At 38.2% G+C, this 26692-nt stretch overlaps 1 protein-coding gene across 2 annotated transcripts in view; it reads right to left on the reverse strand.

Annotated features, from left to right (window-relative positions):
• Nucleotides 1–9246: 9246 nt before the first annotated feature.
• Nucleotides 9247–26692, reverse strand: part of DHX40 (DEAH-box helicase 40) — a 45856-nt gene continuing 28410 nt past the window's right edge. For both annotated transcript variants that reach the window (XM_032871912.1, XM_032871911.1), the window contains 6 exons: nucleotides 18438–18552; nucleotides 17495–17603; nucleotides 16250–16344; nucleotides 13462–13531; nucleotides 12942–13170; nucleotides 9247–10537 (listed from right to left, as the gene is read on the reverse strand). In XM_032871912.1, the coding sequence (XP_032727803.1) occupies nucleotides 10398–10537; nucleotides 12942–13170; nucleotides 13462–13531; nucleotides 16250–16344; nucleotides 17495–17603; nucleotides 18438–18552 (758 nt within the window). In that variant the 3' untranslated portion in view covers nucleotides 9247–10397. The remainder of the gene's footprint in view (nucleotides 10538–12941; nucleotides 13171–13461; nucleotides 13532–16249; nucleotides 16345–17494; nucleotides 17604–18437; nucleotides 18553–26692) is intronic.

Genomic DNA, 26692 nt, shown 5'->3' on the forward strand with positions numbered 1-26692 from the left:
TCCTCCCCCCACTCCTTTTTTTTTGCATTTTGCCACATCATGCGACTAGCAGCGACCTACGTCACTTCCGTGGGCTCTTTGGTCCCACCCACGTACTTCCGGGTGCACGTGATGCTGGTAGGGAAGGGTCGGCTGATCGCTGCCGGAATGCAGAGCGAGTGCTAGGGAAATGCAGTCTCTTGGGAATAGGGTGGCTGCTAAGCTGCCTTGAGGAATAGCGGTGTTATTATCTTTTCCTTTGGGCCCTGCCTGTTTAAACTGAGTCCCTTACGAAAAGGACGTGGCGTGGGCAGATGGGCCCAGCCTCCCGCCCTCTCCGTGACTCAGGGAAACGGCCTCCTTGCAGAGCGCTTTCTTGGCAGCCGGCTGCAGTACTCCTCCCCCGCCTACTTTAATACCGTGGGTGGTTTCTTACGTCTCTGGGAGGGGGAATGAAATGGGGTTTAAGATCCTCCCTGCCCTTATGCACACCCTCCTGACGCTTGGAGAAGCTGACGCTTGGATTCTGACTAGAACTAGCAATTTCTTTTGCATATTACCTAAATAACTGGCTCAAAGGACAGTGAAGGCCATTTATGAGGTGTCTCAGCTGGCCTTGAGATAGCTTCTTACTTCTGCGGACATTTTGGAGGACATGTATGTGATACGAGTCTAGCTTAGTACAGAGTTAGAGACTTTGAGTATCGTGTATGTGCTGCAGAATTGGACCAGGATTGTGGCAGGAGGATTTTTTTTTAGCCACATCAAAAAAGGAGTCTTAAAGATTTCGATAATGAGTTTAAGGGGGAGGTTTGAAACCCTTAAGTTCTTCTAAGGTGTGGCTAATATACATTCTTGGAAAAAGGGATTAACTATTAGAGGTGTATTTCAGTGGGACCACCTTAACATTGCCAGTTAAGAAGCAGTATTTGGGAATGTAAACGCTTCAAACCTGGAGCATCTTGTTTTCCAATAGCATTAAGATAACTACAATATTATCGATTAGTAACCTTCCCAGTACTTTATTGCTAAGGTAGAAGCTGTAATACTACATTAATAGCACAAATGCATTAAAGGTTTAAGAATTTAGTTATGTTCATCTTTATAAGAGATGTGGCTAGTTTTCCAGAAAGATCTTGAAAAACAAGTACAGAGTGATTCTTTTTAGTGCCCTTTTCAGTTAAACATAAAACCCTATTAGGTATACAGTATTTTTGTGTGTTAAGCAGTTTTGCTTAGAGAAGTTTGCTTAATCATTTAAATTGCTTTTAATGTTTTTCCCAAAATGTATCTCACATACTTAGGATGAGAGAAGAATCTTTGGAAGGTAAGAGAGGAAACAGAAGGCTGTTATGCAAAGGATAAGAGTGAATATTTATGGTAGGCAAAATTGTGTGTTGTTTTATTAGGCCAGATGCTTGAAAATGTTCTGTATTCTGCAACATTTGGAATAACTTTTCTAATTCCAGTTAAATAGTACCTGCTCTCAATCCTTTTTGGAAGTGGACAAATTCTAAATTAAAAATCTAAAGGAGTTATTATTTTATTATAGTAAAAGCAGTATCTTAATCAGGTTTCATGTCTAATTTCAGAATCTGGGATACAAGAGCTGTATCATGAATGGACCACCAATATTTTCTTTAATTTGCTAACAACTGTCTTCATTTTCTTACAGACCTATAATTTTAAGTACATTTAGAATTCCAAAGCAATTGATTTTTAGCTTGGATATTTGAATATGTGGAATATCTAACCAAAAGTGCACTGAGGTTCTGTTAATGACTGCTGTGTCATCACACATAGAATGTAATAAATGCATTGTTTTCAGACGTCATTTAGAAGAAAAATAGATTACAATTTACAAGTTCATTTTGAACACTATCCTTCAAGTCAGTAAATCCAGAATTTTTCAAGAGGAAAAATGATCCAGAGGATAAACATTAAAACCCAAACCTGTGCATTTTAAAGATCAATAATTTGGGCTGAGGTAATAGAGAGAGCTTTTCACAGTAGTAAGCTGTTCCTGCTAATGGTGTAAAGGCAAAAAAGGTTATCCTTGGTTTAGAGGTCCCGAAGGCTGAGTCACTGTTCGCAGTTACCTGAGCAGTAATCAAATGGCTTTGTTTTCAGGTGCTACCTTAGGTTAGAGAAGATAGATAACTGTATAAATCAGAAAACAAATGCTAGGTTTTTGTTTTTTTTTCCCTACGACAAAGCCTTTCAATACATCTGCAATTTTTAAGATTTTATTTATTTATTTGGCACAGAGAGCGCACACAAGGGAACACAAGCATGGGGAGCAGCAGAGGGAGAGGAAGAAGGAGGCTCCCCGCTGAGAAGAGAAGAGAAGACAACTTGGGGCTCTATCCCAGGTCCCCCCAGGATCATGACCTTAGCTAAAGGCGGGTACTTAACTGACTGAGCCACACAGTTGCCCCTGTATCTATTGCTATTAATGTATTATCGTCCTGGCTTTTAGTTTCATAAAAGTATTTTATTAAGTAGCCATATTAATAAAAGTGGCCAAATTCTTCCAATTTGAAGCTATTTTTATCAGAATATTCAATAGTAGTTCCTCACTCTGAGTCACAGCAAGCACCATTAGCAAAACTGCATTGTTCATATGCTATTTTGAGGAATGTCGGTTTCTCAAAACCTATACAAAAAACCTTTATTGTACCTGTAATTTTATATTTTATGCCAGGAAATACTATGTATATATAATGTAAATATAATAATATAATGTTTAATATGAAACATCCAGTGAGAATGACATCTCAGAAGAACATTCATTGGATTTCTCTGTAGTTGTTTACATCTTCAGGCAGCCCCCAAATTAAGGCCCCTGCCTTTTAACTTGACCTTTTACAAACAGCAGGAGCTAGCTACATTGCAAAACCCACAAAATGAAGGCATTTCTCAAACATTAAGAGATCAATTTTAAAGCAGAATTTTAAGCTTAACCCATCATACCCACCACTTAAAAATTCAGACGTTAATGAAACCAAGAGGGATATACTTTAGCATTACCCAATAAGATAAGTGGTTTTGACATTTAAACAGCAGCTTTAGGGGCGCCTGGGTGGCTCAGTGGGTTAAGCCTCTGCCTTCGACTCAGGTCATGATCTCAGGGTCCTGGGATCGAGCCCCACATTGGGCTCTCTGCTCAGCAGGGAGCCTGCTACCCCCACCACCTGCCTGCCTTTCTGCCTGCTTGTGATCTCTCTCTCTCTGTCAAATAAATAAAGAAAATCTCGGAAAAAAAAAAAAAAACAGCAGCTTTGAAACATTTCAGCCCCCTAGGGCCACAGATATGAATCCCACAGGATTAGGTAAAGAGCAGCATATCAAATGCACTGACTCGTGTATCAGGTCATCCTACAGTGCCCACTTTATTTTGGCCCTGTACAAGGCACTGATTGTGGGTAAAGCTCACCCAAAAAGAAACATTCACAAAGCCAGAATAAATTTTTTCATGGCCTTTTTAGTAGGAGATGGACCTGAATTTACAATTAATATCATTCACTTACTCAGGCTTGTCCTAAATCTAAGTTATACAGACAAGTTTTAAAATGTATCATGGATGGCAAATAAGATCTGTAATGAATCTTTATTCTGTGTCAGGACTGAGCATGTTCCAAGTGAATCCCCAAGACTAGCCCTGTGGGAATACAATATGGAATCTAGTCATATTACATAAGCCCCTCCCATGTTCTCTAAAGGTTAAATCGGATTCCAGCGGAGGAATGAAGTGGCTCATAACATTACCTTAAGAAGTCATCTCAGAAAAGTTGGTTCCAATATAGTGATACAGAGAGCATTATGGACAGAAAAACCCAGAAGAGTTATAATCCTCCTGATCAATAGGGAGTCAGATGCCATGTCGATATATCCCTTTCATATCCAAAAATTAAAGTCACAAGAAGCTTGAGTTCTATACAATAAAGGGATGATGCGGATCAGGATGTTCGAATGATTGTTATGGGCTATTTTTTTTTCTTCCTTTCTAAATATGTAGAACTGTCTCTATTCATCTCCTAGGGTTATTACCATCTCCAAAGCAAGGCATGACCCACAAACATGTTTTCTCAGCAATTTAAAATTCTGTCACACTCCAGGGATAGTTCTACTAGTAATAATGCACATATGCAGCCTCCTTATAGTAAACTCTCAGAATAAAATGGTTAAAAACAGATCTGGTAAATAAAGTTTCGATTAGCTCAATAATAAAGTTTTAAGGAAGCATAATCTAATTTACTTGGTCGACAAATACCTTTCAGTACATACAATGAAAAATTAAATGCTCAATGTTAAAATCTTCCGATTAAAAAGATTCTTCTTCTTCTTTTTTTTTTTTTTTAACAAAGAGTGGCATAGCCAGAGAGGGAACACAAGCAGGGGGAGTGGGTGAGGGAGTAGCACGCTTCCCACTGAGCAAGGAGCCTGATGTGGGGCTCGATCCCAGGACCCTGGGATCATGACCTGAGCTGAAGGCAGGTGCTTAACGACTGAGTCCCCCAGGCACCCCTACAAATCACTTTTTAAGAAATGACTTACCACTTAACATGTCACGACTGATAAAAGTGGATTATGTAAAATGATCCAAAAACCTGGTTATTTCCTTTTCCTGGTTGCTTTTATTCCAAATAACTGTGAGTTTATAATGTTGTACAGTATACAACTACACAACTATTCATTCCATACATTCCAGTAAAGAAAAATATGTAGCACTCATATAAGCCTACCTCATTTATTGATTTAAATTTCTTTTTCTTTTCAGAGCCAGCCCTGTTAGCACCAAGAGGCATGAAAAGTTCTCTTTAGGGTGAAAATAAAAAGTAACCTGATACAGACAACCTTTTACCATCTCTACATTTTTGGGCTATCTAGCTAAACCATCAAATCAGATTTAGAGATGAGATTATACCCATTACTGAGGAGGGTTTAAAAATTCCATCTCTTGAAAGGTAACTAAGTAGAGTAGCAGACAGGCACACAATAGCAGTCTCTAAGTACTACATGTTGTAAAAGGATAACCCAAGTCCAAGCCAACTTTCACATTTTTCTGTAAGAATGAGTGGCACTCAAATTATTCATTTGACCTACTTGGTGTTAGCCCAAGTTACATACTGGAAACTGAAAAATATTTCAAAAAAGCCCCTCTCAAGGTGACACTAATATTCTTTCCATGCTTAACTCTGGTCCCTCTCCCAATCACACAAATTGTCTCCTTTTTAATCTAGTCCAAGTCCTACTCTGCCTTAAAAACTCAGCTTAAAATCTATTTATCCTACTTCTTAAGCTAGTATGACATTTATTGAGTGTACTGCCTATTTAATTCAAAGCCTGGGCCAATTTATGTTGTCAATAATCATACCTGGAGCTAGCACAACAATTATTTATAAATATCTATCATACACAAAAGGCACCAAACTGGGTGCTATGCTGTATTTGGGATTAACCCATCTCATTTCCTATGTATTAGCTGAACACCAAGTACTATTAGTTAAAGAAACATGTAGATTTTATCTGGACAACATACTTTAAAAAAAAAAAAAAGGCACCTGGGTGGCTCAGTCAGTTAAGCATCTGACTCTTGGTTTTGGCTCAAGTGGTGATCTCAAGGGTCATGAGATCAAGCCTTGCATTAGGCTCCTCACTCAGTGGGGAGTCTGCTTGAAGATTCTCTCTCTTTGTCCCTCCTGCCACTCATACTCTCTCTAAAATAAATAAATCGATCTTAAAAAAAAAGAGTTGAAAATCTTTAATAGTTTCACAAGAGAATTTTGTATTATTCATATTTTAAGGTTAAAGGAACAGCTAACAAGTAATATAGATTGCTTTGAAAATTCTGGGGAGAATAGAGATTATAATTTAAATTTATTGATGCCTAACATTATGCTCAATCCTATCTACTATAAAGAAAAATAAAAGCCAGAAAAATCTCAGATATTTTTATGAAATAAAGATCTTTTCTTACAAATGAAATAATCTGAATTAGAATGGGTATATGAAAAGTCACTTTCCTGGATTAAAGTGCAAGTGGTAAAGAAGTGAAGTCAAAAGAATGTTTCCTGATAGGAAAATTACATGAAATTTAAATTTCATTGTCCATAACTAAAGTTTTATTGAAACACAGCTCTACCCTTTTTTTTTTTTTTATGTACTACCTATGGCTGCTTTTTATACTACAACAGCAGAGTAGTTTCAAGACTGACTGTATGGCCTGAAAGCCTAAAATATTTACTATCTGGCCATGTCAAATTCAAATCAGTTATTTCTTGTAGACAGTTTGAACATAAGGAAAAATAGCTGAATATCTAAATATGTAAATTAACATAATAATAAAGCACCTTTTTGGTCTATAATTAGAAAAATTTTTTTGAGGCTATACTAAGGCCCTTTATGACATTGCTGTTGGGAGTGCAAACTGGTTCATCTGTTCTGCAAAGCAGTTTGAGGAGGCATCAGGAGTCTCAAAAATCACTTTCACTGGTGTATATAGAATTTGACCATAAGAACATATCACAATTATTCAGCCATTTCCCCATTGATACATACATACTGTTCTCAATTTATTTGCTATTAGAAATGGAGTAGAACATTTTAATGAATGCCATATTTAACTTTTTTATGTGCTTAACATCAATCATTAAATTATGCTAAATCTATGTGAGTCAAACCTTATGAGGAACAGAGTATTTTATATAATCCCAAAGAGTTCCTAGGATATTAATCTAAAGGTGGGCTTGCTGGGTCATAGATTATGCACATCTTCAACTTTACTAGCTATTGCCAAAATGTTCTCTAATATAAGAGCAATTCATTCTATGCCAACACTTTTCAGGCATATTGGCTATTGCCAATCTGATGAAAAAGAATGGCACCTCAGTTTTAAACTGGATTTCCTGGGGCACCTGGGTGGCTCTGTGGGTTAAAGCCTCTGCCTTCGGCTCAGGTCATGATCTCAGGGTCCTGGGATCGAGCCCCGAGTCCGGTTCTCTGCTCAGCGGAGAGCCTGCTTCCCGCTCTCTCTCTGCCTCCCTGTCTACTTGTGATCTCTCACTCTGTCAAACAGATAAATAAAATCTTTAAAAATAAATAAATAAACTGGATTTCCCTAGTTACTAGTAAGATACAGTACCCTTGTCTTACCATTCACGTTTCCTCTTTTGTGAGAAAACATGTCCCTTGGCCATTTTTCTATGATAACATTTGTCTTCATTTGTTTTTGTTTTGTTTCATTTAGTAATTTGAAGGTGAATCCTTATTCTTTAAAGAACAAATTTGTCCATTACCACTACCATTCCAAGGCTCCTTCCACCTTCTTAATTAGACCTAGCATTCCTCTCATCCTATGGACAGCCTCTCTCAGTGGAAATCAACTATTTTTGTAGGAACTACTGTCACAATTACCATAAAGCTTTAACAATGTCATTCTCCTTTAATACATTCCTATAGTACAAAATAAGTCCAAATTCCATAGTTTGGCTTTTAAAGCCTTGTATAATATGTTCTCAACCAACATTTTTAACCTATTACTATCCTACATGTACTCTATGCACCAAATAAACTGGATTGTTTGCCACTCTTCTCAAATTGGGCTTTCTAATGCTCTGTCTTGATCAATGCTACTCCTAGCATGCATCTGTTCCCTGGAAATTCTTCTTTAAAGAAAACTCTTTCTTATAATGCCAACAAATAAATATAGGAAAGAATTAGGGAAAGAAAAAATCACCATTTTGCGACCATAAGAATAAACTGATTTGGCAAAGGGTGCCTGGGTGGCTCAAATGGTTAAGCCTCTGCCTTCAGCTCAGGTCATGATCTCCAGGTCCTAGGATTGAGCCCCACTGAGCTCCCTGTTCAGTGGGGAGTCTGCTTCTGCCTCTCCCCCTGGTCATGCTCTCTCTGTATCTCTCTGTCTCAAATGAATAAGCAAAATCTTAAAAAAAAAAAAAAAAAACAAAACTGATTTGGCAAGAATCATCGTTTGATGATAAATCCAGAGGGTAGTAACTTATGAGGAATAGGCTATTTAACATAATCTCAACATATCTCTCCCCAAAATTACTTCTTTTTTTTTTTTTTTTAAGATTTGATTTATTTATTTGATGGAGAGAGAGATCCCAAGTAGGCAGAGCAAGGCAGAGAGAGAGGGATAAGGAGGCTCCCTGCTAAGCAGAGAGCCCGATCCGGGGATCGATCCCAGGACTCTGGGATCATGACCTGAGCCAAAGGCAGAGGCTTTAACCCACTCAGCCACCCAGGTGCCCCCAAAATTACTTCTTAATAATAAGAGTAACTACACTGAAGAAATCAAAATACCCTAACCAAGTAATCAAAATTAATGTCCCAATGGGGGACAAATGCTATATATCTCCAGATTTGATGCCTTAGGAAAGACATTGGTATTACTTACACAGTTTTCCAGTCACGGAACTCCCATTATGTGTTCCAACTGTGAATAAACATTAGAGAAATCCAAACTGAAGACATTCTATAAAATAACTTAGGCTGGGGGCACCTGGGTGGCTCAGTCGAACATCTGACTCTTGATTTTGGCTCAGGTCATGATCTCAGGATCGTGAGATCAAGCTCTGCGCTGCTTAAGATTCTGTCTCCCTCCCCCTCTCTAAAAATAATAATAATAATAAATGTAATAAATATTATTATTATTGTTATTTAGCCTGTCAAAAATGTTAAATGTGCAAGACCAAGAAACACTAAGGACATTTTCCAGACCAAAAGAGATTAAATACAGAACATGATTCTTGACTGGATCCTGAACTGGGGGAAAACACTATAAAGGAAAGGACATTACTGGGACAACTGATGCAATGTGATTATGGAGTACAGATATAGAATGTGTGGTTAATATTTACTGAAATGAAAGAGCATTTATTCTAAGAATCCACATACACCCCTTCCACATCTAAGGAAATATACTGATACACACACTTGAGAAGAGAACCTAGTAAAATGAATGTGCTGAAATAGTGTCGAGAACACTGAAGATTACAACGGACAAAGCAACAATGCTGGGAATGTTAGAGGAACCATCATCACTCACCTTACTTTAAGAACAAACATACAGATTTGGGTCCTTAAGTGATTTTCAATAAAGGCTCAAGTTTCTAATACTGAATGGGAAACTGTTTAGACACCAAAGGAAATAACTGTAAAAGAGTTAGTTACCTATGAAAATTTTAGATTCTGAATTCTTACAAAAAATATCTAAAAACACACATTATACTACCTTTTGAATTTTAATGACACTAATAACTTTATTTAACAAACGTTGAGTGACTACTATGTGCAAAGCACTGTGCTAGGTGCCATGAAAGATACAAAGATGAGAAAGACATAGTCCCTGCCCACAAGGAGCGTATAATCTAGTGGGGGGAGACAGACAAATACACAAATAACTAGAATACAAGGCAGTAAACAACAGAGTGGGCAAGTGCTGAGTGTGGCCTGAGTGTGATACTAACTAGCCTCAAGGTTCCAATCTGAAACACTGGTGATGTAGTGTTGGCTGCTTTGAAAAACTCCTATCTCAATATCAGTGTAACAGATGTTTAAAGGGTCCTACCCAAGCAGCTGGAGGCAAGAGAGCAGGCCAGGTGGAGGGGCTATTTGAAACACTGTCACACCTACATATGTGGTACTGATACAAGTATGTAGGGACAGCTTAAAAAAAAAAAAAAAAACACATATATCATCTGTCCTTTGGTTAATGGCTATAGCTACTGTTTTAAACAATATATTTTTATATAAAAAGGAATTTGTATAATCCCAGAAAAATCAATTTAAGGATTAATATTAATTCAACAAAGAAACTTGCCATAGGCAATTTTCTTACTTACTAATTGATTAAATCTTTTCTCTAAATATCTATAAAGCTCTGTAGCAATTAAACAGTTAGACATCTAAGTATTGCTGAGTAAAAACCTCTTATATTCAGCCTTCTGAAGGAATTGGTCATATACCTGATAACCTGAAATAATACTATTCTAATAGCAACAAGAAGGCCTTAAAGAGATTTAAGGAAAATAATTTTTAATGCTTCAAATGCAAATGGAATACACGCTGATTAAATACAATTCAATGTTCTTTGAAAATATCTCAATGACAGCATTTGATACCAGTTAAGGCCAGCAAAATTGAAGTGAGGAAAATATCACATGTATTGTCTTTCATTGGTTTCATATATTATTGCCTATGACAATGGCAACTCAATCTTTTCTTTGAAAATTCCATTTATTGGTACTGATGAACTTTGATTTGCTTTTAGCTTGTATGCTAATAACAGCTACTGACCACTTCCTCTTGGTACTGCTGTCTGATATAAATGGCAAAGTAGAAGCACATTTCCTGGCTGCTTTTCCTACTTCCTGAATTGCAGGGTTAACTGCTTAGCCTGTTTCCTTCCGTGTGTCACTGTGATCCTGGGACCTCTGCTGCTTTCGCTCAAGGAAACGAGCACGTGCATCTGATATGGATTTATCATCATTTCTTCTTTGCATTTTCTTTAGGACTTCTTTTGAGATTCCATCTGAAAATGTTACAAATTAGTCCAGTAAAACTTTAATTGTAAAACTCAATACAAGAAATGTTAAGAGAAGGAGAAGCCCTGATTTTTCAATGTTACACGGGGGAAAAAAGGGAAATTAAAGTTTGTCCTTTCAAAAGAAACAAGTAGTCTATGGTTAAAAAATAAGAAAGAAAGAGAGGGAAGGGGAAGAGAGAAGGAAATGCAAGTATGAAGGCCTGAATGTTAGAATAACTGACCCTAATTCAAACATGTAGTACAGTTATACACTGCAACAAAACACTACATTTCTGAAGACTCTTCCAGATCTTGGGCAAAATTTCTTACCACTCTATTTCTCATGATGTTAAAAAAGGATAATATAATTTGCTCTCAATCAGCGTCAGAAGAGGAAGAGAGAATCCCAAGCAGGCTCCAGGCTCATTGTGGAGTCAATGCGGGCCTTCATCTTACAACCTTGGGGCTTGCTCTTACAACCCTGAGATCATCACCTGAGCCGAAATCAAGAGTTCCATGCTTTAACCAACTGAGCCTCACTGCCTTAGACTCAAGTTTTTGCATTGGTAATGAGAATTAACATGGGTTCTTGGAACTAGACCTAATTCCAGCTGAGGGCATGAATAAATGTTACTAAATGCAGAGGACATGACCCTCATTTTTTCTGGCCAGTTGTATATTGTTAGGTCTTCATGACAATATATATTGTGGGGGGAATGGTAATGCTGATGAAAATGTGTTGGGAGATATCTATATTTACATTTTCCTATCTTTTATATATCTTAATTTTTTGGTATGTGGCTACATAGTTTATATATTTTCTTTTTTTCATTTAAAAAATTAATGTATAATTTATCAACAGTAAAATATACCCTTTTTAGTGTACAGTTCTACAAATTTTCTCAAGTACATTATAGTCAGTTTGTGACCAAAATCAAGAGACAGAATCCTCAACCCCCCAAATTCCCTCCTATCCCTTTGTAGTCAACCTCTGTTCTCACTCCCAGTTCCTGACAACCACTGATTTCAACAGATCTGTTTTTTAAAAGGCATTGGTCCTTCTACCCTAAATTGACCTTTATTATAAAATCGTAGGGGCACCTGGGAAGCTCAGTGGGTTAAGTGCCTGACTCTTGATTTTGGCTCAGGTCATGATCTCAGGGTTGAGAGATCAAGCCCTAGATTAGCATGGAGTCGGCTTGAGATTCTCTCTCTCCTTATGCCCGCCTCCTCTTCCCACCATGCGCCCCACCCAAATAAAATAAATAAATAAATAAATAAATAAATAAGATTTTATTAAAAAATCAGTCCCAGAAAGCTTTACTGAAAGGCTTTTTGTATTTGTGAGATGAAAATTAAGCTGTCCTAGCTTAATTAAATTAATTAAAATTAATTCTGTCCTAGTTCAGTATAACTGTTTATACCTCCCAAATGGGACCTAAGATTTCACAGAAAATCCCCTAGGAAAAAAAAGATGTTCTGAGGTAATAGTTCACAAAAATTAATTTTTTTAAAGATTTTATTTACTTATTTGATGAAGTAAGAGAGACAGTGAGAGAGGGACCACAAACAGGGGGAGTGGGAGAGTGAGAAGAAGGCTTCCCACTGAGCAGGGAACTCAATGCTGGGCTTGATCCCAGGACTCTGGGATCATGACCTAAGCCAAGGGCAGATGCTTAACGACTGAGCCACCCACGCGCCCACAGTTCACAAAATTTTATAAACAATAAAAATAGCAAAGGAGTACTGAGAAGCAGTATGGTTATTATGATTAAGAGTATAAGCCACCAATGGGTGCCTGGATGGCTCAGTCGGTGAGCATCTGCCTATGGCTCAGGTCATGATCCTGGGGTCCTGGGATCGAGTCCTGCATTGGGCTCCCTGCTGACCAGGGAGCCTGCTTCTTCCTCTGCCTCTGCCACTCCCGCTGTTTGTGTTCTCTCTCTCAAATAAATAAATAATCTTAAGGAAAAAAAAAAAAAAAGAGTATAGGCCATCAAGTCAGTTTCCTTGGATTCAAAATCCAGACTCACTAATCATTAGCTACAGGATTTTCAGCAAATTATTGTAACTGCTAAGTATTTCCTCATCTATAAAGTTGGGATATGTACTTACCTCATAGGGTTATTGTGAAAACTCAACAGGGTAATGCCAGTTGTTAGCACATGGTAAAAGCTCAACAGATACTGTTGCTAATAATGTTGTTGGACAGAGGGGTTAAGGAAAACATGATTAACTGAAAGGAAAGAAGGAAGTCAAAGTAACAAAGTCTGAGTCTCATGACAACTCTTTGCTTTCTAAAGAGACAGAGCCAGAATCTATGCTCTGTAATAGTATTTCTATAATTATATGAGAATTTGGACATTTATGCTCCTTGGACTTATATCACTAGAACAAGTGGCTGACTCACCCTTTAGATGCTTTACGTTTTCCTTATTTGTCCATCTCCTTCTTGCATCTTCTCTCACTTCACGTCGGGCCACACTGCTCAAATCATGTGCATTAAATTCATGCAACTTGGGTAACAAGTCTCTCACCCATTCATAACGGATTGGACACACAATTCTTGCGTAGACTTTGGTGGTAACTAATACCTCATGAAAAATGATCCATTCAAGTTTGGTTTCTTGTTCATGAAGCTATACAAAAGAATTCATTTAAGGATGATAACTAAGTAACTTGTCTTATTCCACATCTGACCAGCCACATACTAACAGCTCAAACTCTTCTGAATTAATTCCTATATTCTCCAATCAAACAGAGGGCATGGGCCAACCAGTACCTTTACAGCTTTATGTAATAAAGATATATGCTAAATTTAACCTCAAAGTGAAAAGTAGAAGACATTTATGCATGACTTAATCCTACATCTTTACAAATTTCTTTCCTTTATTAAAAATAGGACCCTTTAATAATAATAAGGCACTTACTGCTGAGGAAGGATGAATGTGAACTGGGCTTCCACGCCCATCCATTGTGCAAAATGTTCTCCCAACAGATCTAAACAACAATAACAACAAAAAAAAACCCCAAAGGATAAAGACAAGAACAGAAAACAATGAAATAAGTAGAGCACCAAATCTAACAATAAACAATTATAATATGTTTCACCAGAGTGTTACAAGCATAAGTTTAAACTTTTTCAAGTGTCACTATAACTTTTCTACCAAATCCTCTTAAATAATGATACAACTTCTCATTACATACAACCTAAACAGTCATTTCAGTTAAGTACTGGTTAATTTCTGGTTAATAAGTAGCAATATTAACAGTAATATTATATTTGTGCTTTAAAGTTTCCAAAATGATTTGGATAAATAGTCTCAAAACAACCTGTGAGTTCTGTGAGCAAGTCACTTTTATTAAGAAATCAAAACTGAGATTCAAATAAACCAACTAGCCTTCTAAAGATCACAGAGTTAATGTATGGTGGAAGCAAGTCCCAAACATAGGTCTTCTGACTTAAATACAGTGTTCTTTATAGTATGCTACAACTCTTTTTAAAGGGATAATTTTCATTATTCTAAAATCTGATAATTAGAACATTGCATCTAACATTTCTCTAATTCACGTTCTTAACTTCAAATTCAATTCAAACTCACCGACTGAGCCATCCAGGCACCATCTGGGGCACCTGGGTGGCTCAGTAGGTTAAGCATCTGACTTCAGCTCAGGTCATGATCTCAGGGTCCTGGGATTGAGCCCCGTGTTGGGCTCCCTGCTCATTAAGGAGCCTGCCTCTCTCTCTCCCCTTACCTCTTCCCACACCCCACCCCCATGCTCTTTTTTTCTCTCAAATAAATAAAATCTTTTTTAAAATATTCCTATCCTTTTTTATACTTCCTTATATAAATGTTATTCCAAAAACTTGTCAAAATATTAGCAGTAGTTCAATCATCACCACAGATGATTTCCTATAATACTTTATAAACATTCCCATTATAACTCAGATCAGACTGCATTATAATTGTTTATATACTGTACAGTACAAAAATTTTTACTTGAACCACTTGAGTTAGTTGCCAACCTTATGCCCCATCATCCACAAATATCTGAATGTATATTTTCTATAATCAAGGATATTCTACTACATGACCATAATACATAATACAACCACCAAAACCAGGGAATTAATGCTGATACATGACTAACATCTAATCCTCAGACCCCAATAAAGTTTTATCCAAATGTCCTAATAATATCCTTTATAGCAAAAGAATTCAATTCACAATCAGGTATTAATTTTATTTTTCATGTCCCCTTAGTCTCCTTCATCTGGCATACTCCCCCAGTCTTCTACCTTCATGATCTTCACAGCTTTTTGAATAGTAATTTTGTAGTGTGCCCCTCAATTTGAGTTTGTTTGTTTCAGGATGATTAGATTTAGGTTATGCATCTTTGGCAAGAACATCACAGAAGTGAAGCTGTATTTTCATTATATCCTATCAGGAAGAACATGATTTCAATTTGTTTCATTACTGATGGTGTTCACTTTGATGGCTTCATTTGGGTAGCATCTGCCAGGCTTCTCTATGAAAAGTTACTTTTCCCCTTTCCCTTTGTAATTAATAAGACTTTTGTGGAGAGGTGATCAACTAATTCTATTTGTCATTAAACGTTTAATTTACTCATTTATTAATTTATATGACTATAGACCCATGATTTCACATTTTATTTAATGGGCTACATAATCCATTACTATCATTATTTATTTTGATGCTTAGAATGTCCTCTATTGGATCAGCTGGGGCCTATTCAAGCTAGCTCCAGTGTACTTCTAACATGGCCTCAAACCTCATCGATCACTTCTTGTTTGCTGGCAAAATATGATGTTCTGGGCTCATCTTGTACTTTCCCACCCTTATTTCTCCAAACAGCTCTAAGTCCTTTATACAGCAGATGGTTGTTTCAAGTCAAGATCCAGGAACTAAGTATATTCATTGCTATTATGGTGTTATTGCTCCCAGTCCATCTCAGAGCTAGGATATATTTGTATATAAATATTTACACACTTACAAATACATATTATAAATATACACAGTAACAACTATTTTTATTCCCAAATCTATCCATCCATCTAATTATATTAAAAACCGTAAGTTCACAATGATACCTGAAATTCCAATCCAACACCACAGGGCTCATTCTCATTTTTTCCCTTTCAGTATTTCTAATACTACCTTTACCATTCCTAAATTTATTTCATTATTTGATCAATTCCTTTGTATATAATGAGTCTCTCATCATCACCATTGTTACCACTTTCCCTAAGAAGATGCCCTCCCTCACTGCACTCGGACTCTAAACTCAACACCAAACACCTCCCATATGAGTGCCTCCTCCAACCTGCTTAATCGCTGACACTCCACACCAAGCTATTCTTGATCAGAGATGCCATGCTCAACATGTTTGTCTTTCATATTCCACACAGAGCCACCGCTCTGCAAGAAAGTTCTTGTCACTCAACTAAGGTGCTGATATCCCACCTTAGACAGTTGTCCTACAAACTCCCTCTTACTGAACTTGAGCTCCAATATCCCACTCTGAGCCACTGCAGCTCCCCCTCCACAAGTGACAATTATGGAGTCATTGCAATTGATGTCATCATCATCACAGAACTTAAATAAATCATCAATCTTTAATATTAAATAGTTCAACACTGTAGTCAATCAAATACAGTAGTATTTCTTATCCATTTCTCAAGCTCATATTGCTTACCTTCGAGCTACATTTTTGAAATAGCCTGCACAAAGACATCTTCGTAGTACTTCATGTTTTGGGCCTTCAAAGGTCTCTCTTGGGAAATCACTTTGCTATAGAAATAATATATATACAGTGGTAATATCACAGAACAATGTGAAATAATCTTTTATTTTGAAAACTACACATTTCTAGAGATTTCTGTTTCTGGCCAATATGAAATAAGAGGGATCAGATTTGAGGCGCCTGGGTGTCTCAGTCGTTTAAGCATCTGACTCATGATTTCAGCTCAGGTCATGATATCAAGGGTCGTAGAATCAAGCTGCATGACAGGCTCCATACTCAGCTCAGAGTCTGCTTGTCCCTTTCCCTTTGCTCCTCCCCTCGACTGCACGCGTGTTCCCTCTCTCTCTTCTCCAATAAATAAATAAATAATAAAATCTTAAAGAAGAGAGAGGGATCAGACTTACTCTCCTCCTTGAAACAACCAAAAATGTACAAAATACATGAAGTAATGATTTTCAAAACAATGAATTATCAAGCAATAAAGGACAGTGATCTCTCAGAAATAAATGAAGTATAGGAAATAAATGAAGTAAGCCCAACTGCCCCAGCTTACAGTCAACTTTGAAAGAGATTCTGGATGAAGGCTCAAGGAAGGAAAAACCCAAGTGGAACCTGGAGAACTCCCTGAGCTAAAGAGACAGAGCTGGGGCATCTGGGTGGCTCAGTTGGCTATGCGTCTGTCTTCTGCTCAGGTCATGATCTCAGGATCCTGGGATCAAGCCCTACATCCGGGATCTGCTCAGTGGGGAGTCTGCTTCTCCCTCTCCCTCTGCCGCTCCCCCTGCTTGTGATCTCTCTCTCTGTCAAATAAATAAATAAAATCTTTAAAAAATTTTAAGAATTTACAAAACATAAAGAGAAAGAACTACGAGTCCAGGAAGACTAAGATGCCAAGAGTTCAGGAGAGAAGAGAATTTGACAGAGACAGAACTCCAGAGATTTGCAGAAGAGCCTCCACAAGTGTTTAGCTGAGCACTGGTTAGCATATAAATGTGAGGAAATTACCAAAGACCAGGAAAAAAAACCTCCCGAAAGGATAAAGAGGTAACAGTGCTTGGTACTCACACACATTTAGGAATGGGGCCTATTCCTACAAACCACAGATCAGAACACCTCATAATTTCCATAGTTTGGAAGACAGTACTCAGAGAATCTTGCCAAAATGCTACTCAAGAAAAGTATCATTGTAGTAATTACCTGTTTAAGCTTCCTGATTAGTTCTCGAAGTTGAGCTTCAACACGAAATGCAGAAAATAAGCATCTCCAGTGAATCCAGTGTTTTTGGCACCATGAAGCTGGAGCTCCACTGCAAAACAAAAATATTGGTTTCCTGAAATAACTTCTATAAGTGAAAGACAGTCTAACAGGGGCGCCTGGCTGCCTCACTCAGTAAAGCATGTGACTACTGATCTCAGGGTTATGGGATTAAGCCCCATGTTGGGGCACAGAGTTTACTTTAAAAAAAAAAAGACAGGGTGCCTGGGTGGCTCAGTTGGTTGGGCGACTGCCTTCGGCTCAGGTCATGATCCTGGAGTCCTGGGATGGAGTCCCACATCGTGCTCTCTGCTCAGCAGGGAGTCTGCTTCTCCCTCTGACCCTCTTCCCTCTCATGCTTTCTCTCTCACTCTCTCTCTTTCTCAAGTAAATAAATAAAATCCTTAAAAAAGAAAAGACAGTCTAATACTCTCATTTTCTATTACAAAACTAGAAACAAATAAGCAACAGTCAGTTCTTTTATGAGACCTGTCCAATTACAGAGAAAGCACTTCAAGGAATTTGAAAAAACTTAAGGTAGGTGCCCCTGAGGGAATTAAAAAATAATTTACAAATGAATTTCTTCTTTTTAACAAATATATCAAGTCATTTTCTCATCTAAGCTACTTCTACAGAACCAAAATTCGATAAGGTCATCTTCAGGAAAGGTTTAGGGAGAGAAGAAAGAAGAGAACTAATACTAAATAATAAATGCCCACTTAGTAACAGTCATCTTGCATAGATAAATCTCACTAATGTTCACAAAAATACCTTGAAGTCAGTAGTTCCCCCACTGAATTTTATTGTCTAAAGTTACAGAATAAATACGTACTGGAGCGATAATTCAAACTGACAACTTTCTAGTACACAGAACTATTCCACATACCTTGATTTGCACTGTTCAAAGATGACAGCTAAAGTTGCAAAGTCATTAAATCCTCCAGCTTTAGCTGCCAATTCTCGATGTCTTTGTTCTGCTTCCTTCTGATACTCTGGATCAACTAAAATGACAATCAGAGAGGCAATTTAGTTATACTTTACATCAAATGCCTACATTCATTTTGTTTACTCAAGGTCATTAGAAATCTGCCTCATCATCTACAGTGGAATAAGGTGGAACTATATTAAATCTTCTGGGGGGATGGGGGGCTCTAATTACTCCCACAACTCCTTTATTTCTTTTAACCACATGTTGGAGATTTAACTAGAATAGCAACAATAATTCTCCCAATACATTTGCCTTTAAAATAGTATTTAGAATTTATTTTTTAAGTTTGTTTTGATCATAAGAATAACCCATCTTCACAATAAAAACATTATATAAAAGTTAAACATTCCCCACTTGGTCACATTACCCACAAACCAATCCTCAAAGCTAACCATTGTTAATTACTGAATGTGTGTCCTTCAAGATATTTTGTTTTTGTTTTTTTAGATTTAAAATTTTTTTAACTATTAACATATAATGTATTATTTGTTTCAGGGGTAGAGCCTATGATTCACCAGTCTTATACAATACATAGCACTCACCCCAACACATACTCTCCCCAGTGTCCATCACCCAGTCACCCCGTTCCCCCATCCCCTCCCCTCCCCTCCAGCAACCTGTTTCCTGAGATTAAGAGTCTCTTACGGTTTATCTCCCTCTCTGGTTTCATCTTCTTTCATTTTTTTCCCTATGATCCTCTGCCTTATTCTTTTTTTTTTTTTTTAATATTTTATTTATTTGTTAGAGAGAGAGAGAGCAAGCGAGCGAGCTCAGGCAGACAGAGTGGCAGGCAGAGGCAGAGGGAGAAGCAGGCTCCCTGCCAAGCAAGGAGCCTGATGTGGGACTCGATCCCAGGGCACTGGGATCATGACCCGAGCTGAAGGCAGCCGCTTAACCAACTGAGCCACCCAGGCGTCCCCCTCTGCTTTATTCTTAAATTCCACATATTAGTGAGATCATATGATAACTGTCTTTCTCTGACTGACTTATTTTGCTTAGCACAATACCCTCTAGTTCCATCCACACTGTTGCAAATGGCAAGATTTCATTTTTCTGAGGCTGTGTAATATTCCATACTGTATGTGTGTATGCATACACGTATCATATCTTCTTTATCCATTCATCTGTCAATGGACATCTAGGTTCTTTCCACAGTTTGGCTATTGTGGACATCGCTGCTATAAACACTGGGGTGCAGGTGCCCCTTTGGATCACTACATTTGTATCTTTGGGGTAAATACCCAGTAGTGCAATTGCAAGGTAGTAGGGGAGCTCTATTTTCAACTTTTTGAGGAACCTCCATACTGTTTCCCAGAGTGGCTGCACCAGCTTGCATTCCCACCAACAGTGTAGGAGGGTTCCCCTTTCTCCACATCCTCGCCGACATCTGTTGTTTCCTGACTTGTTAATTTTAGCCATTCTGACTGGTATGAGGTGGTATCTCATTGTGGTTTTGATTTGTATTTCCCTGATGCCTTCAAGATATTTTCTATGTATATACCAGTGTATGTATATGATGGTTTATTTTTATAAAAATGGGTTATATGTTTTGAAACTTCCTTTACTTAATAATGGCTTCATGTCAGTACATGTAGAATTATTCATTCTCAAAATAGCTATATTGTATCCCCAGGGGTAAAAGAACATAACACAGTTTAACCAGCCCCTATTTATCCAGTTCCTAATTAAGGGCAATTAGACAGGACTACCATATAAGAAGAACTGAACTACTATTAAGTTCTTCTTTCCTTTTTCTAACTTTTTATTGAAGTAAAACATGCATGTAGAAAACTACCAGGTTGTAACTATACAGCTCAATGTTAACAAAAACAACCTACCAAAATACCCAATAACTATCTGTTCCCCTCCACAAGGGTAACCATATCCTGACTTCTAACCCCACAGAAGGGTTTTGCCTGTTTCTAAATTTTGTATAAATGTACTTCATGTATCTGATGTTTTCGAGATTTATCTGTTATTGACGTTGACCCAGTCCCACTCAGGATTGATATGCTCTCTGATCAACCAAGTTCTCCAAATAGTACTTTACCCAAGCTAAATTTCTTTCAAAGTCCCACTTTTTTTTTTTTTCTAAAATTTCCTAGTGCTTCTTCATTCTACCACATCATACCACAATTCCTATTCCTTCAGTACACCCATCACAACTAGATTTAGCATAGGCACTATGATGCCTGATACTAGAGAGAAGCATATATAGACTACGATGTGAATCTGCAAAGCAGCAGTTCCTGGTATTAGGAGGAAAGCAATCTGATCAAAGAAAACAACCATGAAGATAAAAAGTCTTTCATCTCAGGCTTTAAGTAGCTTCCACCTTTGTTACCTAGGTAACAACTGAAGGAAGCAGTTGTTACCTAGAGACAAAAGGAGAGAGAATATGATTAATTACAGGCCCCGCCTGTAATACAAACAGCTCTGCCAAGGTGAGAATACAATTCTCATCTCCTGAACCACATAGGGAAACTGATTTTTAAGCCAAGACATTTAATTTCAAGCACTGAATCACCACTGCCCAAAAGGTATTATGCCAAAAGTCAAATTGTACCAGACTTGAGCATCACCCTGTCCTGGCTCCCAACACCAGGAGACAAGCCTATCAGGCAGGAGCTCCCGGATCCCTGAATTGTGTTTCCTGCTACAGCAATGTAGAGCACCAGCTGCCTTGGACCCCTGGGCTATAAAGCCTCAAAGAAGCTTCCTACCTTGGCTCAGTTCTTCCTTTCTCTGCCTCTAGCCAGCCATTCGATTTGGCTATGACACCTACAAGCATAATTTACACAGGTGGCTTACCATCTCTTATTAAAATGTCAGTATAACGGCAACAACTTTTAGCACAGATTTAGCACAAAACTTTAAGCTCAGCTCATTTTTTCTGAAAATCAATTCTGCCGGTTAGTATTGGATCCCTGTTGTTTAGAGTGGCTACCTGCTCACATTTTTAAAAATGCAGAGAGCATATTGCTTCCCTGGCTGTCCATTCCACATTGCTACCGTCTCTCTGTCTTTCTTCCTCCATTATTCTCAAAGTCAAGAGAACAGATAACATTTTTTTGTTTCTTTTCTCTGAATTCCCCCCTGCAAAAAAACCTAATTAATTAAAATTAAAACAGGCTGAAGTCCCACGGTAAATTCAGGATATGTATGGGAAAGTCAAAACCCATATCACACAGTTCCTACAATCTCAGCAATTTTACCCTCTAAACAACGGTCTGACTATCCACCTTTAATTACTTTCCAGTAGACTTGTCACTATCTTTAATTTATTATCTTTCCCCCGATGAAATGTTATTATCAGTTTTATGTCTTGCAAATAGGTAGATCTTCTAAAGCAAGAACTGTAAGTGACAAGGTGAAGCAGCAAAACAAGTTGTCTCAGCTGAACTTCTCCATTTGGGAAGATAATTCAATACTTTTCTATATAGCAATCGAACAGAAAACAAAACTATTTTACAGGGGATTTCAGTAATAATAACAATCCTCAGAGCCGAAAGAGAGGAATAAAGCCACAAGTGTCACATACATATAAAATGCCCTTTAGTTCTAAAAATGTCACAATTAACATAATTAAAGACTTCAGAACCAACCCAATGTTTATTTTAAATTTGTTCCATTTCAAGGCAATGTTTTTCACCACCTAAAAAATATTTAACAGCTCTCACTCTATTGTCTGACTTCTATAATATTTTTTTTTAAGATTTTATTTATTTATTTGACAGAGAGAGATCACAAGTAGGCAGAGAGGCAGGCAGAGAGAGAAGGGGAAGCAGGCTCCCCACTTAGCAGAGAGCCCGATGTAGGGCTCAATCCCAGGAACCCAGGATCATGACCTGAGCAGAAGGCAGATGCTTAACGACTGAGCCACCCAGGTGCCCTATTGTCTGACTTCTAAAATAATATCTATACTAGCGGACCCTGTACACAGTTTACTACAGCAAAAGGCAGATCACTAAAAATGTTGACAGTATGATCATCTTGATGTTTATAATCTTAATTTAATGTTAGATGTGAGAATACTACCCAGTTTTACCAGTAAGTATATGATAAACTAAATTAGGTGATCTACAGAACCCAAGCCAGAAAGGATTACTTTTTTTTTTTTTTTTAAAGATTTTATTTATTTATTTGACAGAGAGAGATCACAGGTAGGCAGAGAGGCAGGCAGAGAGAGAGAGGAAGCAGGCTCCCCGCTGAGCAGAGAGCCCGACGCGGGGCTCGATCCCAGGACCCCGGGATCACGACCTGAGCCGAAGGCAGAGGCTTTAACCCACTGAGCCACCCAGGCGCCCCCAGAAAGGATTACTTAACCTATAAAGACTACAAATGCATAGAGAAGCATCTGGAAAGCTAATACACATTTTGGGTGTAACAAGATCTTAGCAAGTCACATGCTCAAAAGCTAAAGCTGCATTTTGCAGCAGCTGAAGTTCTTCATGATCCAGGTTTAAAAATTAATTATGTATTTATATATAGGCCATAATCTCTCTCTAAGTTATGAACTGAGATATATGGTAGCAATTGTTGCCTCTACAAATTGGACCTAAGGACATCTTTAGGAGAGGAAGACTTTTCACTTAATTCTTTGTGCAGTGTTTAAATTGTTAACTATGTACATATATCGGAAATGGTGATGTAAGGAGTTAGGTGAAACCTCTCTCCCAAACAGACATCTGTTAAGCTCCAAATTACCGAAAACAATCATTCAAAGTCTCTGGAGATTGACTGAATCTATGGACTTCAGTAAGAACAGAAGGAAGGATCACGTTCAAGTAGGAACTACGCTCAACACCCCCATAGCTTTGTGTGTGGAAGAACTATTCCAGAAGGCTCAGCAGCCTGAAAGCGGCAGCCTTTCCCTTACCTCCAGCTCCTACTCTGTAAGGAAGATCAAGGCCGAACAGCTAATAAATGGGGGAACAGCTAAAGATCATGAATTACAGCTTTCCATTCCCTTACAGCTCTGTATGGCAGAAAAGCTGTTCTAGTGAGTTCAGCAGCAGACTGGTAGCTCCCACTACTCCCAGTTTCCTATATCAGGTTTTTGTTTTTGTTTTTGGCAGCCGGTGAACATCTACAGATGCCGTCTCACCAAGCTTTATGCTAAGGAAAATGTATACTGGACAGTGGTGGTAACCAAAGCACCAGTTCCCACCTCCTCCCACTTTAAGCTTCTGCTAGGACGGGAGATCTGGGTGGGGCAGCCCGTGAAGAGCCCACTCCCAAATCAACTCCCAGCTCCTGCTCCATAGAGGTTTTTCCCAGGAAAGCACAGAGGCAAGCACTACTAGAAACCAGCAATACTTTGCCCAACTTTATCTGGATCAAACTACAGAGTAATTTATGCCCCTAGGGCACTGTCAAAAACAACAGAGCCATCAGCTAGCAATCAGTGAAGACTAACAACTTAATCTGTTACCAACAGAGGCAGGCCAGCAAGAAAGTAAAGCCGGCCAAAAACTTAACAGAAAGATCAGAGAAACCAACTAAGCCCATAGTTGTCCCAATGTCCCAAGAGACTATGTAGACCTCCAAGGTTGTACCTTCTGAGGAAGTACAAAAGGAAAGGGAACACCTGAGCCTCTGGTCTATGGCTGAATACTGGACAAACTCATAAACTCTAAACTATGAAAACAGTCTCCAAACCACACAACACAGATTGAACAGTAAAGGGTGAAAACATCACTAGCTTGAAGGTATTAAGTACGACCTGCAACCAACCAGTAGCTGAATGCTGGAACTGAAATGTGCAATAAAAAATATGAAAACTTTACTAAGTGGGACTCAGTAGTAGATTTGGGCTGGAAGAAAAAAGAATCAGCAAAATATAGATCAAAAAAGATTATGCAATCCAAAGAACAGAGGGGGAAAAAAAAATGATGAAAAATGAGCAGTGTCAGAGAAATGTGGGACACCATTAAGCATACGAACCTTGTGTAATGGGACTGCCAGAAGGAAAGAAGAGGAAGAGGTAGAAAAAATTTTAAGGAAATAATGGTTGAAGAAAAATTCCAATATTTGATGAAAAACATTAATCTAAGTTTTGATTAGAGGAAGCTTAATGAACTCCAAGAAGATAAAAGCAAAAAGACCCACAGATTCACAATAGCCAAAATACTGAAAGCAGCAAAAGGAAAATGACTTATTATGTACAAGAGAATGCCAATAAAATTAACAAATGACTTCTCATTAGACATGATGGATGCTGAAAGACTGTGGGATAATATATTTATTTAGTGTTAAAAGAAACTGTTATCTAAGAATCCTATATCCAACAAAATGATCATTCAAAATGAAGGAAAAATAAAGACATTCCCAGATAACAAAACCCAAAAGAATTCATTGCTGGCATACCTGACTTACAGGAAATAATAAAGGAAGTTATTCAGGCTGAAAGGAAGTGAGCAATCTGAATGACACTGAAAAAGAATACTGGTAAAAGTAAATATGTTGGTAAATAAGAGAGTATAACTATCTCTTCTATTATGTCCCCTTTTGTGATTTAAAAACAAATTGCATGAAACACTATCTATAAAACTGTGTTGTTGGGCCTATTAACATATGTAATATATTTGACAATAACACCTCGTGTATTACCTATTTATTTTTTTTTAAAGATTTTATTAATTTATTTGAGAGCGAGCAAGAAAGCACATGAGCAGGGAGAGGGGCAGAGGGAGAGGGAGAAAAAGCCTCCCCACCCAGTAGGGAGCCTGATGTGGGGCTTAATCCCAGGACCCTAGGATCATGACCTGAGTCAAACGCAGATGCTTAACCAACAGAGCCACCCAGGGACCTAGGTACTACCTATTTTTTAAAAAAGAAGCCTAGGTCAGTATCTAAGGGAAAAAAAAACTCAATCCTGTCTCTGACATAACAATAGAAAAGGCCATTGCTATTTCACAGTTGCATTTTTATTCTGTGGAATCTAGAAACACTGAATCTCTGAGCTACCTTAGTGCTTTGGGGGTAATTCATGTTTCATATCCATTAACATGATTGACATCAAGTGCTTCACAAAGGCAAGACTTAATCTTGGGTGGCTCAGGGTAGGTTAAGCATCTGCTTTCAGCTCAGTTAATGATTTCCAGGTCCTGGGAAAGAGCCCTGCGTCGGGCTCTCTGCTGAGCCGAGAATTTGCTTCTCCCTCTCACTCTCCCTCTCTCTCAAATAAATAAAATCTTAAGAAAAAATAAACCAACTCACCAAATCAAAGCACAGAAAAAATACATACTCTTATTGGCTATATTATCTGAATATTCTAGAGTCCACAGATATCTAAAGCCAAGTATTAAGCTAACAAAGGGAAGTCTCCCTTTTCCTTGAGTGCCTTCAAATATAGGTCACTTTCAAATAATATTTTCCTAAAGTTAGATCCCAAAAAAAGGCCTTCAAGATATCAAAAGCAACTCTAGAACTTGATTAAAAGAAAAACAAAGAACAGGGATGCCTGAGTGGCTCAGTCAGTTAAGGGGTGCCTTTGGCTCAGGTGGTAATCCCAGAATCCTGGGATCGAGTCTGAGTAGGGCTCCTTGCTCAGCAGGGAGCCTACTTCTCCCTCTACCTTCCTCTCTCCCTGCTTGTGCTCTCTCTCTCTGACAAATAAATAAATAAAATCTTAAAAAACAACAACACCACATAATTAAAACCTAAGACCAGGGCACCTGGGTGGCTCAGTTGATTAAGTGTCTGCCTTTGGCTCAGGTCATGATCCCGGGGTCCTGGGTAGAGCCCTGTATCAGGCTCCCTGATCACCAGGGAGTCTGCTTCTCCCTCTCTCTCTCCTCCTCCCCACTGCTTGTACTCTCTGATAAAATCTTAAAAACAAACAAACACGGGCACCCGTGTGGCTCAGTTGGTTGAGCCTTTGGCTCAGGCCATGATCCTGAAGTCCCAGGATCAAGTCCCACATCCGGCTCTCTGCTTGGCAGGAAGTCTGCTTCTACCTCTGACCTCTCCCCTCTCATACTCTCTTTCTCTCTCTCTCAAATAAATAAATAAATAAATAAAATTAAAAAAAAAAAAACCCTAAGACCTGAACAACCTAAAAAGCTAAAAAGTTGAGTCAACTAACCATCCACAGAGAGAAGATTCTAAACAAAAATTTTAAAACCAGGGGTGCCTGGGTGGCTTGGCTG

This window comes from Lontra canadensis, unplaced genomic scaffold, assembly GCF_010015895.1.
Source record: "Lontra canadensis isolate GAN:19392208 unplaced genomic scaffold, GSC_riverotter_1.0 scaffold43, whole genome shotgun sequence".
NCBI classification, from domain to species: domain Eukaryota; kingdom Metazoa; phylum Chordata; class Mammalia; order Carnivora; family Mustelidae; genus Lontra; species Lontra canadensis.